Source organism: Metarhizium brunneum, chromosome 5 (assembly GCF_013426205.1).
Source record: "Metarhizium brunneum chromosome 5, complete sequence".
Taxonomy (NCBI): domain Eukaryota; kingdom Fungi; phylum Ascomycota; class Sordariomycetes; order Hypocreales; family Clavicipitaceae; genus Metarhizium; species Metarhizium brunneum.
The window spans coordinates 4211613-4227802 of record NC_089426.1 but is presented as its reverse complement, the minus strand read 5'-3'; the positions used below and the strand labels follow the sequence as shown (position 1 = coordinate 4227802).

The 16190-nt window shown below is 49.7% G+C and overlaps 4 protein-coding genes across 4 annotated transcripts; 2 read left to right on the top strand and 2 right to left on the bottom strand.

The window, feature by feature from the left end:
- Positions 1–2663: 2663 nt before the first annotated feature.
- Positions 2664–3784, top strand: G6M90_00g093060 (uncharacterized protein; the record flags this gene model as incomplete). The annotated part of the gene is made up of 2 exons (XM_014686463.1): positions 2664–2877; positions 2946–3784. The coding sequence occupies 2 exons, from the start codon at positions 2664–2666 to the stop codon at positions 3782–3784; spliced, it is 1053 nt and encodes a 350-aa protein (XP_014541949.1).
- Positions 3785–4114: 330 nt separating this feature from the next.
- On the bottom strand, positions 4115–5411 carry nadA_1 (NADH-dependent flavin oxidoreductase nadA; the record flags this gene model as incomplete). The annotated part of the gene is made up of 2 exons (XM_014686462.1): positions 4115–4504; positions 4569–5411. The coding sequence occupies 2 exons, from the start codon at positions 5409–5411 to the stop codon at positions 4115–4117; spliced, it is 1233 nt and encodes a 410-aa protein (XP_014541948.1).
- Positions 5412–7113: 1702 nt separating this feature from the next.
- G6M90_00g093040 (uncharacterized protein) lies at positions 7114–7581 on the bottom strand (the record flags this gene model as incomplete). The annotated part of the gene is made up of 1 exon (XM_014686461.1): positions 7114–7581. The coding sequence occupies one exon, from the start codon at positions 7579–7581 to the stop codon at positions 7114–7116; it is 468 nt and encodes a 155-aa protein (XP_014541947.1).
- Positions 7582–15563: 7982 nt separating this feature from the next.
- G6M90_00g093030 (uncharacterized protein) lies at positions 15564–15963 on the top strand (the record flags this gene model as incomplete). Its single annotated transcript, XM_066131427.1, has 2 exons — positions 15564–15875; positions 15934–15963. 2 exons carry the CDS (start codon positions 15564–15566, stop codon positions 15961–15963), a joined length of 342 nt encoding a protein of 113 aa, XP_065987359.1.
- Between the last annotated feature and the right edge of the window lie 227 nt (positions 15964–16190).

The following is a 16190-nucleotide window of genomic DNA, read 5'->3' as shown; positions in this document are numbered from 1 at the left end:
TGAAGCGCATATCACAATACTCGAGTTCTTCTCTCCTCTTGCTTTGGCTTTGCTGGTAGTGATTAGGAGCTCAAAAGCATGCCGTAGTCAACGAGCTTCCGGATCATGTGCGCGCCTGTTCGTTTTATCACGCTATATAAGCTGCTCGGGAAAAGTACTCCGTGGTACCACCGCATATATTCCACGTGCGAGGACCACGTGTTTTGGATGGTTCCTGATAAATGGAAAGTAAACGGGTTGAAAATCCGTGTTTCGCCCATGTTGCGGAGAATATTACTATTCGTATATGATAATCGAGGTTCGCGGGTTCTGATATTCAGGAGAGCAACGTACAACGCGTTACAACGTCCAGGAGGTTGTGACCTGGCTCGGCTGGAATATCTGCATAAAGGCGGCTTGATTGGCAGGATCGGATTTGCACTACTTTCATGCTGATCATGTTGTTTCAGTATCGGAGCGACGGTAAGGCAAAACAACCGCAGTCTGGTATCTTAATGTAAACCAGGCACAGGTAAGCCACTGTCGGGACTTTAGGCCCTGTATACCGGGGTTACTATGCGGCCCATGTTGCTTTAACGATCGTCCCTCTGGCGAAAACATAAATAGAATATTCGCCCAGCGTTGAGTTGCCTGGTGAAACCGGTCGCTATTGCGGAGCAACGATGTGCTGCGAATTGGCGAATTAAATACACATGGGCAATTTGCGAACCCCACGGGATGCCCATGGGATGGCTCTCCCGGTCGCGATTCCGCCTTGTCTACCTTTTTGCCAGAGATGTATACGAAGATCGACACTCGTCAGGAACAACATGCCATCTGATGCGGCGAGCATATACCAGAAGGGAAGGTCACCAAGAAGACTGCTTCAGATGTCCGTGTGGGAAGGGGAAAACAAACCCCAGCGAATCGGACACTGGTTCCGGAGATGATCGTAGGTTGGTGGACCAGGTCCGCCTTCAAGAACCTAGACGCCTTGGCTGAAAGAACTTGGTATCCAATGCATTGGACGCACAATGACCCCCCTGCGCTTTCTCCCCAGAGCCACAAGCGATTGACCCGCCAGGTCCATGTCACTTGAAGTCGACATCGGAGAAAATGGGGTTGCCAAGGCCAGAGGTGGTATTGGCAGAGCCGGCTGGGCGACTCGGATCGTGGTTCACGGGGTACCAGAGTTTGGCAATTCTTGGTTCCATGGCGTAAAGGTCGTTTGACCACGAGTTTCAGATGCCGATCTGTTTTTGTGCGTGGGAAGGTGTTTGGAACGACAGCATGCATCGCCGGGTCGTTATTGGATATCCCCAGTACTATTGACCCCAGTATTACTTGACAGAATTGAACGGGGAATATGGAAACGAAGCCACAAACAACGCTTGGCTCCAATGACTAGTTGTTAGTGTATACTGGACGCAATGTTGCTGATGAACTGTGCTACATGTGGCTTGGAAACACACCATCAGGCGCAGATCTTCAGGAGACCACTGATGCTCTACCCCTGTAGGAAGCTAGAGGGCTTCCTGTTTTATCAGGGCATATCGCTGTGTTGAAAATCTCCGCATTGACATCACCGTTGCGATCCTCTTAAGCTTGGTACTTTCTGCATTGGCTGGTAGTTTTGCAACCATCTCGAAACAATCATGTACGACTATCAACTACACAGTCACACCAGACAGGAAACGCAGTAGCTTCGTAACCATCGCACATCCCCGTCTTCCACTACAAGTTCGACCACTGGAGTGTATCCCACGAGTTGGGCGGTGGGCCGAACCAGTTTATTTTTTCGTCTGAGCAGCGCCACCCAGGAAGCATGGCCCGACATCGAAGCTTGCATATATTGACTGACACAATCCCGACCCACCTTCACACTACTATCAACATTTAATGTTGCTACTACAGTAAAGCCCCAGCCCATCATCATTCGACCGGGTACAAGATGCTGCGGCAAAGGCTGGCCAAGGGGTGGGGGAATGCGTGATTTCAGTCAATACGTTGCTACGGGCAAAACTCCCACATGGATGATCAATTAGCACCTATGTGCTGCTAGCAATTGCCGTGATTGTTGACCTTGATATTTGGACAGGTCTGATGTCTCCCCATTGACCAAATGTATACGTTGTCTATATCAAAACCACTCAAAGATACCATGGCAACGCTATTGAATTCCGCTGGTGTCACCGTTGATCAGTCTGCCCGTCAATCCAGAATCGCGCCGAGAGCTCCAACATCAAGTTGTCAGAGGAAACGAAGCGAAGGAAACAGCCACCTAACGCCATCAGGAAAGTAGCATTGCCATCCCCGGCTGCTGCGTTGAAAAATGGTTCAACCATACTTGACAATGTCTGACATCGACCCCACGGATCGACACTCGGACGTCAACTGTTCTGCGATCTACGCCACTGGCTCCCGTCGCCATGTGTCGGTAGACTCCCAAAGTTCCTCAAGGAGACAGACAAGCCTGGGCTAGATTTTGTCAACACCGCGGACAGATTTCTCCACATGGGAACAAGTATAAGTAGAGGACAGTGTCTTAGTCCGCCAAAGGGAGATGCTTCTTCTTTAGCCACATCACTGCTGCAATCGAAGCTCAACAAGCCTCGCCGCCTTGCTCCCATCTCCAGCACCTTGATATACACCCAGTTGAGTCATCTTTTTTTCCGAAACTCACAATGAAGCTGCTTGCTGGCCTTGCTGCTCTCGTCTCCCTGGGTGCAACCGCTCCTCAGCCACCCACCCCTCTTGATGTCCAGCTCCAGATGGATGGCAACAGTGCCGTCAAGGCTACCATCACCAATAATGGCAAGGACGACTTGAAAATATTTAGGACAGGAACCATTCTCGACAAATCTGCTATCCAAAAGACCCGTATCACCGGTGTGGACGGTACGTTCCCCCCTTTCCTCTTATCAAGCTCAGCTTCCAAGCCAAAAAAAAAAACTGACCTGTCACAGGCAAGGCCGCATCTTTCGAGGGTTTCCGCCAGCGAATTACCACCAAGGGTCTGAAAGACGACGCCTTTGAGCGCATTCCCGCTGGGCAGTCTATCGAAGTCACCTTTAACGTGGGCGAGGTGCATGACCTCTCATCCGGCGGCAAATTCGACATCCACTCCTCCGGCGTCATGCACTTTGCCAACGACAGCGACAACACCATCATCGGCTCTGTCCCTTACCACTCCAACTCCATCACAGCCAACATCAACGGCTCCGAGGCAGGCGCCCTCCTCAAGTCCTTCCAACGGGCACAAAAGCGCGCCATGAAGCGCACCAATGTCCAGTCTGACTGCACCGGCAGTCATCGCTCCGTGACAGACACCGCGCTCAACAACTGCCAGCAACTCGCCAGCTCTGCCCAGTCAGCCGCGCGGTCCAACGACGCCAAGGTGAAAGAGTACTTCAAAGACTCTAGCGAGGCGACCAAGAGCGCCGTCGCCGACGTGTTCGGCAAGGCGGCTACCGAGTGCGGCTCGACCGGCGGCGGCGTCTCTAAATACTACTGCACCGACATCTCCAACCAGTGCAACGGCGGTGTCTTGGCCTACACTTACCCTGGTCAGAGCTACCAGGCCTACTGCGGCTCGTACTTTGAGATGACTCCCTTGACGTCCCAGTGCCACGCCCAGGACCAAGCCACGACCAACTTACACGAGACTACGCACCTAACGCAGATCAAGGGCACAACCGACAATGGCTACGGCTACGACAACGCCATGAAGCTGGATACTCAGAAGGCTCTTGACAACGCTGACACCTATGCCTTGTTTGCCAACGCCATCAGGGCCAACTGCTAGAGCGCAAGAGTAGGGGGGAATATGCCAAGTCTGTGTTGGCGTATAAAACACCCTGAGTGGTAGAATATATTTGCTTATTGGAAGGCATATATGGGAACACTGTAGTATATTATAGTGCAGAGCGCTAAATCGGGTTGAATACTTGTATCCTCCCACCGTCTCTATTTGTAACAGTCCAACACGCCACATGGTGACGTTCCATCTCTCCGATGGAACATTTATGCAGTTGATGACCCGCAAAAGCTACATAACAAGCCCCAGTCTATAGAATCATAATCGAGCCAGTATTTTGTGAATCTGTTGCACGTACCAAAGCTGTGGAAAAAATCGTCAATACTGGCTCCTTAGAAGCGTCATGGGCAAAAGAGCACTCACAGTTTCGGCCGCGCCACCAATCGACCTCATACCCAGCACGCTGCTCAGCCAGGAAGGCGCGACACTCTTTACGTACAACCTGGCCGCCTCGTCCTTGACCTCCTTGTTAAAAATGGTATTCTTGGGGAGGAAAGGGTTGAGAATCGCGGGCCGCCCGATGCCAACAAGGTCACAACCGCCGTCCTTGATGGCGGCCTCCATGCCCTGCCGCGATCGGAAACCGCCCGTGACCATCAGAGGCACGCCTTTGAATCTGTCACGAATCGCGTGGGCGAATTCAATAAAGAAGGCTTCGCGGGCTGCGGTCCGCTCCGACACGGGGGGGTTGGCTTTGCCAATCATCATCTATCCCATTGTCAGTTCCAACGCGCACGGGTCGGACAAGCGTCGCTTTTCTAAAAGGACTCACTTCCGGGTTCTCGTACGTGCCGCCGCTAATCTCTAGAAAGTCAATGCCAGCAGCAACAATAACTTCCAACTGCTCGACGCACTCCTCGAGCTCCGTTTGGCTTTGGTGATCGACGCTGTTGAGCTTGATGCCGACGCAGAATTCCTTGGGCACAGCCTTCCTCACGGCCTCGATAATCTCGACGACGATTCTGGCCCGCTTCTTGGGCGATCCGCCGTACGCGTCAGTCCTCGTGTTCGTCTTTGCGCTGAGGAACTGTGCCAGCAGGTAGCCGTGCGCCGCGTGGATCTCGATGCCGGCGAACCCTGCCTCGTGCGAGAGCTTGGCTCCGTCGACGAAGCGGCCCACGACGTGCTGGATGTCGGCCGTGTCCATTTCTCGCGGGCTGCCGAAGACGAGAGCGCTCAGGAACCGGGCAATCAGGCCGTCGCCCAGCCTTACCGGCACCACGCTCGGGGCAATCGTCTTGCCAAAGTACCCGTGGGACCCGGCCCCGGGCGTCGATTGTCTGCCGGGGTGGTTGAGCTGGACAATGGTCGGTGTGCCGTTTTTGCTGCAGGTGCTGGCCCATTGCTTCCACGACTGGAGGAGCTGCTCTCGCGGAATGTCGCTGTTGACGGCGTTGTCATCGGGCGTGCCGAGGTATGCTGTGTCTACCTGCACGTTGCCCGTCATTACCAAACCCCATTCGCCGTCTGCCCAGGCGCCATACGTCTCTACCAGGCTTTTGTGAGGAAGCCGATTCTTGTCGCCCCATCCCTCTGCCAGAGCCGCCTTGGCGAGGCGGTTAGGGATGGTGAGCCCGCATGGGAGAGTAAGTGGCCTGGCGATCTCGAGATCCATGGCGATGGCCTTGTTTCTGATTGCAGGGGATGTTGAAGTTGCTAGACAAGCATTTCGAGGTTGACGAAGGTAGTCTTGTTTATTTCAACTCTTGAGCAAGGGATCGGGCGAACAATTAAGCCGTCATGAATGAGGTCTTTCATCTCCATTTTTTTCGCTCTAGTCCGACATTCGGGATAGGGAGTTTTGCGGTGATATCCCTTCCCCTTAACCTCCGACGGAGTCTCGGCGCAAAGTTTGCAAGTTTCGAAGTCTAGTTGGCCATGGAAGTGGCTTAGCTCAAGAGTCAATTGTGGACACATCCGTCCGAAACCCGAGCCCCTTTCTGGCATTGGATGGCGTCCGCCGCAAACACAACGGGGAAAGCCGAGGTACATGGAAGGTTGAACTTGTCCAGGCCTTGGAAGGAGGCTTCTACATGTTGAGTGCTGCGCAAGTCGATGCCTTGGTGTAGCCCTTTGATGACGCGAAGACTCCGAGAATGGAGGACCAATAGGCGCGTTTTGCTAATCGATGCAGCCATTGCAACAATACGCGCACTGAATACAAAGGTACTAATACTCCAGGCCTGGTTACGGGGTCATTCCGGGATGCTCCAAGGGTCTTGTGGAGATGCAGATTTAGGGCCTCTGCGGCATCGATGGACATGGATATCGTTTACGTGCGATGTAACTGTGTGTCTGGATGCTATTTGAGCCAGGTCCCGTGTTAAGCTAATAGAAGCCCTGATTGCAAGTGGACAGAGACAAAGTCGCCACATGTCATGATTAGTATGGCCCGACGGAATAACGTCGTCCGCAACCACTAGACCGGGCAAGTATCCTCAAATTGACCACTACCCCTGGTAATTGTCCCGACGGATACGCGGTTCGAAGACGAGGGAGGCAGAAAATTGCCGGACAAATGATGAGTAAACATACTCATGATCGCAGTATGGCGAGAGACCTCCTTGTTAATAAATATACGATATTTATTTCGTAGCACCAAGACGAATTGTACTTGTCAACAACCAAAACTGCCATGTAAGCACATTGACAAATGCTTGTACGCTAGGCAAGTGTGCTCGACGTCTTAACCAATATCGCTAGAGTTCTAGTAAGTTTCTCATGTGGTTAATGCCTGCCATGGTCACTGGTGTACGGTCAGCACCTGCGCAGTCTCGCTAGCCTTGAGAGTAAGTTGTTGTCTACAAGACCTAGTAACTGTACAAATGGCAAGCCTTTGTAAAATTTGCCGCCAAAAAAAAAGCTCTAATCGCGAAACGACTAGACCTCACCCATATTCCATCAAGATAAATACACAAATGGCTTCACAATCGCCCAGCGTGGACTTGTGTACCGTGATGTATGCCAACCTAGTTGTATTAGTTACTACATACCTAGGTAGTCATATACAACGGACACCGTCAATTTCATACCGTAAAATATTAGCGCGCGCTTGCCGAAGGACAAATCCATTCCGCCATAGACATTCGCCATCAACGAAATCCGCCATGGAACAAGTCACCGTCATTCGAAACAAAGCGGCCCGGCAAGCTGTCATGATTTAAGAAAATTCTAAACTATCAAGTCTTTATCTAACCCAGCGTAGCACATGGCTCGATTTATCCTCTCTTAAGCCCATTACAAGACAGGCCAGGGCATTTATATCAAATTCCAGTCCTGAGCCTCATCCATCAATCCGTTGTGGCATGGAGCCATCTTTAGTTGGAGCACAGAGCCAAGGTGACATCAGCCGAATCACGGCAGTTCTTGACCTGGCTGCCGGCAGGAGGAATGCCGTTGGACCAGACAATGGAAGGGCATGAGGCGTCGGCACTGCCCTCGACAAGCTTATTCCCGGCGAATGCATCACCAAAGACATCGCTCAGATCGTACCAGACGGCGCCGTCTTTGAGGTTATAGGCAAAGATGGTCTGCGGCTTGCCGGTGTAGAGGCCATCAGGCTCCCTGGTAATCTTGAGAGCACGACCACCAGTCTTGGGGTCGCGGGAAAACTGCTCCCAGTACGCCTGGCCAGTTTGGAGAGTGTTTGCGTTGGAGACTTGGCTGCCAACAGACCAGACGGTCACGGGGAAGTCGCAGTTATTCTTGACAACGGCGTTGCCGACTGCCGAGACGGTTCCGGCAGTAGCAAAAGTGAGGGCGAGAATCTTGGCCTGGCCGAGCATTGTGAAAAGTGGTATGAGAGTTGAGGGGCGTATGGTTATGTTCTTGCTATGATATGATGCGATGGGAAAGTATTGCGCCTTGAGAGACTTTCATCATGGATCTGGGGGGGAGACAGCCGTTCCTTTTATACACGGATCCATGGGGACCTCTGGGAGTTTCCATGACGTGTGGTTGACCGTTGCGCTCGCCAAGTCTCGTCTGCGCAGCGCGAATATTGCTGCTCTGGTACATTGCCGCCTTGTGCCATTGGCAACATCAGCCTTGGGCACAGAAGGCGGGATACGAAGAAGGGATAATGCCGAGTGGTCGACCCGCCTTGGCTGCAGCCATCGTCGCAACGCATGCCACGTTGGAGCATGAGCGCAGGGTATCGAAGGCGACTGACGCTTCAATACGAGGCTGCCAAAAGCAACCACGGCAGCCCGGATTGTCAACTTTATTCGTATTGGTCCAGAACAGGAAACGGCACCGGCTACAAAGGAAACGGCCACATGATGACCTGCGGCTCACATCAAGTGTCATCCGATCAAGCGGAGGGATCGACAGTTGTTTCAGACGCCAAGCATCGTGTTTAATTCCTTCCAAAATGCGGGGGATCGGCATTCATCAAAGACAGGCAAACGCTCCATTATTTGACTGCCCACAGCCTAGACTATTGCTTATAATCGGGATCCTGGCGGATGCGCATCTACCCAAAATGGTTCAAAAATAGCGAGCCTTCTTCCTCTCCGGCAATTTGCATCTGGGTAGGGCCACAGCGGGCAGAGACGTGGGCGAACCGACCAGACTCGACACACTCCGCCTGCAGCTCTCGAATCGGTCAAGATGGAATAGGACCGAGGGATTTCAGCCCGAACGCTGCCACACTTTGCTCAATTGCGCCCGGTTCATGCAGCAGAACCGCATATATTTACATGCGCAACGTTGGGTAATACCTTGGGGGCCATGATATGACGTTGGTGTTGGTCTCTCACAGCTTCGCCGACACTGCTTTGTGGCCCCGGATGGCCGGCAGACAGAACTGTTGCGTTGGACTTGCGTCATTGTATCACGTCGGAACAATATGCTTACGCTGATTGATTGCTCGTCTTGGGCATCAGCTGAGCCGTTGCCTGGCTTCAATGTTCTGCCCCGTCGGCTGTCATCCGATGTGGCCCATGTGGGTTGCATCGACGGCTCAGATTGTCACCTCTCTCTGGGGCGCAGGACAAACTCTTGCTCAAATTCATTTGTCCACTGTACAATGAAAGGCGAATTGGACGGTCTTTTCATGCAATCCTACATTGAAAGGCTTCATCCCCGCGTGCATGAGCGCCCGCGCGGCAGGTTTCCTGTTGGTCTTGGCTGCGACAAGGGCGGAAATTGGAGGGCTGATTTAAAGCGTGTGAAGAATGGAGTCGTCTCTTGACTCTGGCGACAGACAATAAGAATTACAAAATCACGTCTTCATTGAGCAGACATGGACCAATTTTCTCCATCAAGTATTACACGAGGACTGCCACCCGGTAGCAAATGATGCGTACAGACAGATCCAAAGCACTGCAGTTTGGGCTGAAGATGACCAGTACGAACTGGTAGCCCCCAAAGTGCCCCCAATCAATATATGCAAAGCCTCCCCAGATGAATGGAGTCGGCCGGAGTTACAAGAGGCCAAGGCTGTCTGGTCAAGAGCTTTCGGGTTATCCGTGCCCCGACATCAAGGTGGAAATTGATGTCTTGATGGGCGCATTTCCGACGCGACATGCCAGCGCAAGAAGCAGCTTGCGGGCGACGGGCCATCATCTCGTCAAATGTTCAGTCGGCTTTTATAGCTAGATTCCTGACCGTCAACATCTAAATCCCTGACACTTTTAAACTCTTTGGTCGCGTGGAAAACACATCCTCTTGGGCACCAAGCATGCTTACGTCTGCTTCGCCCTAGTTTGCCGGGAAAGCCTTGATTCGACAAATAATGTGATGAAGGGAAAGGGAATAATCTGACATGGCTGACTGGTAGGACCCGTCCAGCGTCTTGCCGTCCAAGCGTCAGATTGGCTTCGGCTTTGCTGAGTAACGACAATTTACAGACTAATTCAGCTAACAATCTTACTCAGCGGGGAAATCTCAGTAGATATTCTCAGTGATGCACTGGGCTTGGGTGTGATGGAAAATTTGACATCACCTCGTACTAAACCGCTGGCCGCCAGCGAGAAGGAAGATTCATACAACGGTTAGCGTATAACACTTATCATCAAGATTTCATTGTTGCTCAGAGCGCTCTATGGATTACACGTTCCGTGAGTTGCCGTCTGCATGGTTTACACAGTTCGTCCAAGAGCCTCATACTAGCTGAATAGTCATTTAGTCTAGCCACATTTGCCAGACTGAACTGGTAAAAGTCCTTGTAAATTCACAGGGAATGCACATATATAAATTGCGGTGAACAAAGGCCGCATATATTTGTCCTGGGCCCGCCATAAAGAACAGCGTTCAAGCGTTCGCAATCCCCCTCCGAGTGAATTTGCCAACTCGTATCCATCTTAGTGAATTCTAGCACAAGATAAAACAAATCAGACAAAGTCGTCATAAAATGCAGAAACTTTGGTCCCTGCGACTTTCCATTTCGCAGCAAGCAACCTAGTATCGTACATGGGTACTAGGTTGGTTCAAGAGATGGCCTTGCACCGGCATGAGCTCCAAAAATCGGCTCAACCGTACGCTAGGTATCATACTGGTCTTGATATTGAAATTGCGTAGAAACATGGATTAACTGCACCCAATCTTCCCATCCAGCACGTTGGAGACGACAAAATATACTTCAAAGTAACCATAACACCAGAGGCTCGAACCCGGCACCTCGATATTGAATAGCCACAATTTATTCGACTTACGCGGACCAACAAAGGCATCCTCTCAATCTGTACTTGTCATTGGGCTGGCGAAATTGACATGCCACTACTCCGTACCCTTGATGTGGATGGTTCATTACATGTTGCCGTCAGCTACCACGATAACGCAACCACACAAATGACAGACAATGTTGCTTTCAAATTATTTAATAATGAAAACCTATTATCAACATGTCTTTTCCGACGCCAGAGTAGGGTTTTCTGTCTTTTCATGGGAACAACAAGATCATTTTACGTGTGGGCATTAAAGGATGTTCAAAAAGCTAGGAAACAGCGGTTCTATAGCAGTTATGGGGTATCGTAAAGAGGACACAAGCCCATATTGTTCCAGGAGCGTAGCACGGCAGGATAACTTCGGAACTCATATTTCAAAGGTACACGGGGATGAGTTATCGGTTGCCGCCGCGACTTCTTGGCGAATACCTTATTCCGCTAAAATCGCATCATACAAGGCCTCTGTAGGCAGAGAGCTGTCTAAAGGATGACCCTGACTGTCCCCTGAAGCCCCAAGCATCTACCACGTACTAGACTTGGATTATCATTACGTGGAGATATATGGAGGGAAATTGTTAGCTTCCGTGGCACGTTATCCAGCCATCTTCATTACTGCCTCAGGTACAGCTTTTATACCTCACACAGGGACTTGCGCACCAGTAATACCAGTTGTACCACGCCCGGGATTTAATGTGTCGATGAACACGGGCTCTTGCCCGCCCGTTCTGCGCCATCAAGAGACTGGGACTATTGCGGAAGAATCCATTACCGAACAGGCCTAAAACTTGACGAATCCTCTGTTCGGCAGCAGCAAAGAATCATACAATATAACACGAGCCGGAAATCACAAAGACGGTGCGACCAAATTGAATAAAGACACGGAACAACCACTGACTTGTAGAAGGGCCCCAGCAGTAGTAAAAGATTTGAGTCTGTCGGCAACTTCATCCTCGAGTTTCTGAAAGAAGTGCCGGCTGCCAGGCGTTATCATGACTATATGCCCTGTTTACCGATTTGCCAGTTACTCATCGGAAACACGGCAGCTCGTCGGAATCAACACAAGGACTGAATAATTTGTCGTGTAGGACAACGTGGGAACATATACATTAGTGTACCCCTAAATGGCCCAACTTGCGTGGCAGCTCATATATCGAATGGAGCCGCGCCCACCGGGGCTCGTCATATTTTACGGGGTCTGACTTCAAAAAACTAGTTGCTGAGGGGGCCAGGGGCGGAGAAATGAAGCCTGCTGCCTGGTTTTGCATTCAATATTTCTGGGAAACAAGGCTCCGTCGCCTCGAGGGGGGATCGGCATGTCGCTTCAAGATGTTGTAATGCAATGAGTCGGAACAATTGGATTTATAAAAAGTGAATGGTCATTTCTATATTACCTTTTAGCAAAAAATAAATGATTTATTAATTAATTTTTAGTTGTTTCACTTTATAGTCAAATTAAATAACAAGCATGATACAAGTATCGTGCAACCGTAAAATCTAAAACAGTATTAGGCTGTACCAGGCCAAGGACAGTAAGAGACTAGAAAAGTAGACCGTCTACGCATCGTGACGCGTCAGACGTACCAGCGCAATTGTGCGTGGCCCGGTAGCCGCGGAGATGAACAATTCATGCCAAATTTTCAACTTTTCGAGTTTCGGATGCAGTAGGACGTGGAGTCGTGATTCATCTATGTTTATTCGGCTGAGAGAGTAGCATTCGGTTGTCCTATACTCTACCGCTCAATCTAATAGTGAGGTTTCGGCTTTGGAGCAGGACGAGCAGGCTTCTTTCATGTTCATAGAGAGAACTTTGGGGTAATTCAAGATTTAGGCCTCTGTCTTGGTACTGTGAGAAATCGCTAAGACGCGATCAAGCCCGGACAAGTCTGGTATTTGGGAGCTTGGTACTTCAGTGCCAGGCTGACATGGGTCAAGGGTGAATACTTTGGCCCTAGGACTTGGTAGACACGCGGAACCGGGATTAGAATCGCTCCAGTCTCGGTTTCTGCAAAAACGACAGGCTGCTGCCATTTGTGCCCAAGTAGAGATGGTTTGGTTTTCCTTTACTGCGTTGCACGACAGGTTAGTTGTCGAGCTTACTACTCAAGCGACCGTCGCTATTGCGCTCTGGGAATTTGCATGGCGACATTAATGCAACCTGTAAATGAGGCTGAGCCTGGTCCCTGGGACGTCATATTCTCAAACATGGCCACTGAAGTGGCGGACGCATTCCAGCATCATCACAGCTTCTGGTGACTCCTGGCCGTGGGCTCTTGTGCTGCTGCAGATCGCCATAGTCTGTCTATCAAGATGACTACCCTGGAAAATAAGCCGCAATCGTTGCTGAATGCATGTCTCGGTATATACGCATTCATGGTGGTCGTGACCCGTAGCTTTGCCAGGGATCTCTTCCATCACCACACTTTCCGAAGTAGAATTTGTGGGCAAACAAAGCTGGATTCCATGAACACTGCTCCGGCCTGGCCGTATCTACACGAAGACGTTCGACCCAATAACACCAGTCTGCCTTGGAAAGGAGACGACAGCTGGCCTATCAGTTGTTTGACCGCGGCGTCGTGGACTGTAGTAACCGTCGTAGGTGGAAGCCAGGTTATAGGGGCTCGATCAGGAAGTGCAATTGCAGATAACAAGTATGACCCTTCGGGCTGGATATTTAGCCGTTAAGTTCTTGCGTTCAATTTTCGCGACTGAACGGGTGTTCGAAGAATTTTGTTGGATTATCACAATACTATTCTTACCCTGCAAGTGCTTGCCAGATTAGGATTCTAGACTCTTTAATTACTTTCTCATAGTTATTAGATGCAAGGTGGTTTACTTGGATTACACTATGGTCTGGAGATTTGTTCCAGCATCGACTTTGGCCGGTGCGACCCGCGAGTTCCAAATAGTCTAGTAGGACATAGCACGAGTCAATATTGTCCGGTGGTAATCTATATTTCAGGGAACTCCCTTCCATCCCTGTTCTCGATGCGATACTCCGCGACTTGAGGGGCACCGTCTACCCCATGGCCCAGCACGGTCGAGCATGGCAGTTGTTCAGGCACCAGACAACTGCGGATTTTTTGTTCAAGTAATCCTTTAAATAGAATTAGCCATAACCAATACGCACTTTCTCCTTTTCTCACACCAGGGTCCCAGGGCATAATTTCAGGATCTATATAGCTTGGGTTCCTTTGCTGGTGTTAAAAGCAATGGCTTTGGGTAATGCTATTACTACTGTCGCATTACAATTCATCTATTATCAGGTCATAATGCGTTTATGACATTACATACACTAGTTATACTTGTATAATATAGTTGTAGGCATCGTATGTTAAGCTTCATTTAGCTGAAGACTGTGTCTACATTTGTTCTTATAAATAGGAAGACTTACTCTCACATTTAAATCCAAATCACAATCCACACAAAAACTATTACCTACTCAACCGACTAGCCACCCACTAACACTCTACTATCCTTTCCTTTTTTTAAAAAAGACATTTACAATGAAGAACTCTCTGATTCTTGTGGCTACTTTTGCCTCCGCCTCTCTCGCCGGCACAACTTGGACGACGGAATATGTCTGCAAGCCATTTAATGGCAACAAGAACGCGTGCTATGATGCAGTCACCTTTTGTGCGAAAGAAGGGGGGAATAATCAGGCCATTTATGATTGTGTGGTCCGCGTTGCGAAGGAGCATGAGATTACCTCTCAAGACAACGGGGTTAAGCCAGATACGGCTGCTAGCCGTCAGTGTCAGTACGAATGGCGCGGCTGGGACGAAGAGGAAAACAAGCCTTGGAAGGAAACTAGAACGATTTCTTGTTCTGATTATGATTTTCCGCTATGTTTTGACTGTGGGTTCGACGCGGACAACGACTGCCGCCCCTGCGACACATGTTACGAACAATGTGGACACATCTAAGTATATTTACGGGCTGGAATTGCGAGCTGTTACGGGCTTTGCCTGACTGGAAACTGTCTGGTCGGACTAGTCCAAGGTGTGTAAATTCGTTTCGTTTCGCCTAGGTTGCCATGTAGCAACTAGATCGTTGCAAGCTCGAGAGCCTCGCCTCGGCCTTGCTCTATCCTTAGTTTTCTATAGAAAATTATACGTCAACTTTCTGTTACACAAACAAATTGATAGCTTATTGTCATGCTTTCACGTGCTGAAAAATGTCTTGTATGAGAAAAATCGAGTCTAGACCCATTGGTCAAAGGCTCAAAGCCCTCCAACTAGTTGCATGTGAGTCGGCCACAAACCCTCCACATAGCCCGGTTGCTATACCATTCGACCGCCGGACTCTGGAGCAACCCAAGGTATATCGGGTTTTTCCAACGTGGTTTTGAAATGAGTGGAAGAGATAGTGCTAGAGACTTGTCCCTGCATCACCTTCGGGCGGGCTGTATACGAGTCAGACGACTAAGACTCCCCGGATCCGGCGATTTACCGTACGAACCCTTTAGCTGTTAACCCTATAAACCTACTCTGGCATGAATGCGACATTCCGCGACTTATGGGTCTGCGATGAGGGTTGGCTGGTTCCAACTTCCATGTTATTGGTTTATGCCTCCGTTTCTCTCTCCCTACAGAGTAACTATACGTCTGGTACTTACGTACTCAAAAAATATCAAGGTCTGGTAGAAAAAGCATTGACCCTGCTTGACAAGAACACACAAAAGCTACAAGCATTAAACAACATAATTATCGAGACACTTGGTAGCTTTTAACTCTAGGCTGCCCGCCATTTACTCAATTAGGGACCCTCGCGGAGAGTCAGTACAAGCCTTGAAAGAGACATGGACTTGCATAAGTGCACGTTGACGGTCCACAAAATGACAAGATCCTAATTCACTAAAGGACCGCGTGGAGTTAGATGGACCTCAGCCTTTATAATGGTGTGCTATATACGCAATATCAGCTGATTCAGAAAAATTATTATTCATGCCAGTCCTGTTGTTCTACAAGACCTCTCAACAAACTAGTCTATATAAACAACAAGAACCGCTCAAATCAACGTAGTCATCACTACTGCAGCATTACTATAAACCACTTGCAACTCTACTAACTCTGTATCCTTGCTACACAAGGCGTACCAAGATGAAGGTCTTAACCGCGCTCGCTTTTTTTTTCGTCGATCTCTCTGCGGCATCAGCGGTGAACAGCACGCCTATCGAACAGACACTGCAGCAACTTCAGCGAGGCAATCAGGTATTGGATCTTGTGCTCCAATACGGGTTTTCTCCAAAGCAAATCGCAGACCAGGCAAAAGCGCAAGTTAACGATGCCGTCTTTGCAATAAGAAGTGCTGTGGAAGAAGCAGCACGTGCTGTGCATTATGCAAATACTAGCATTAGGATGGACGCGAATGACCTTGAAATCGCAAGGCGCAATCTCGGATGGGCAGCAGAGGTGAGTTGTCACCCGAAACATAGCCAGGGACTTTGCTAACAATCTGGCCCGATTATAGATCCTCGAATCTGATAGGCACCACTATTAGTTAGGGACAAGTTCCTGCTGTTATCAGAGGTGCCATGTTTTCTTGTAACTGCCGCGAGCTTGTTCCTCAGCAGCTTTGTACAAGGGGTATCCGAAATGTAAGAGTACTATCTGCTTATAGAATATCTTATGGAGCCCACTCAGAATAAGCTTTTGTACGTTTGGTCTCCAAGTAGAGGTTTAAGTTAACATTATAGTACATCATTATTAATAGAAGACTTGAAAACT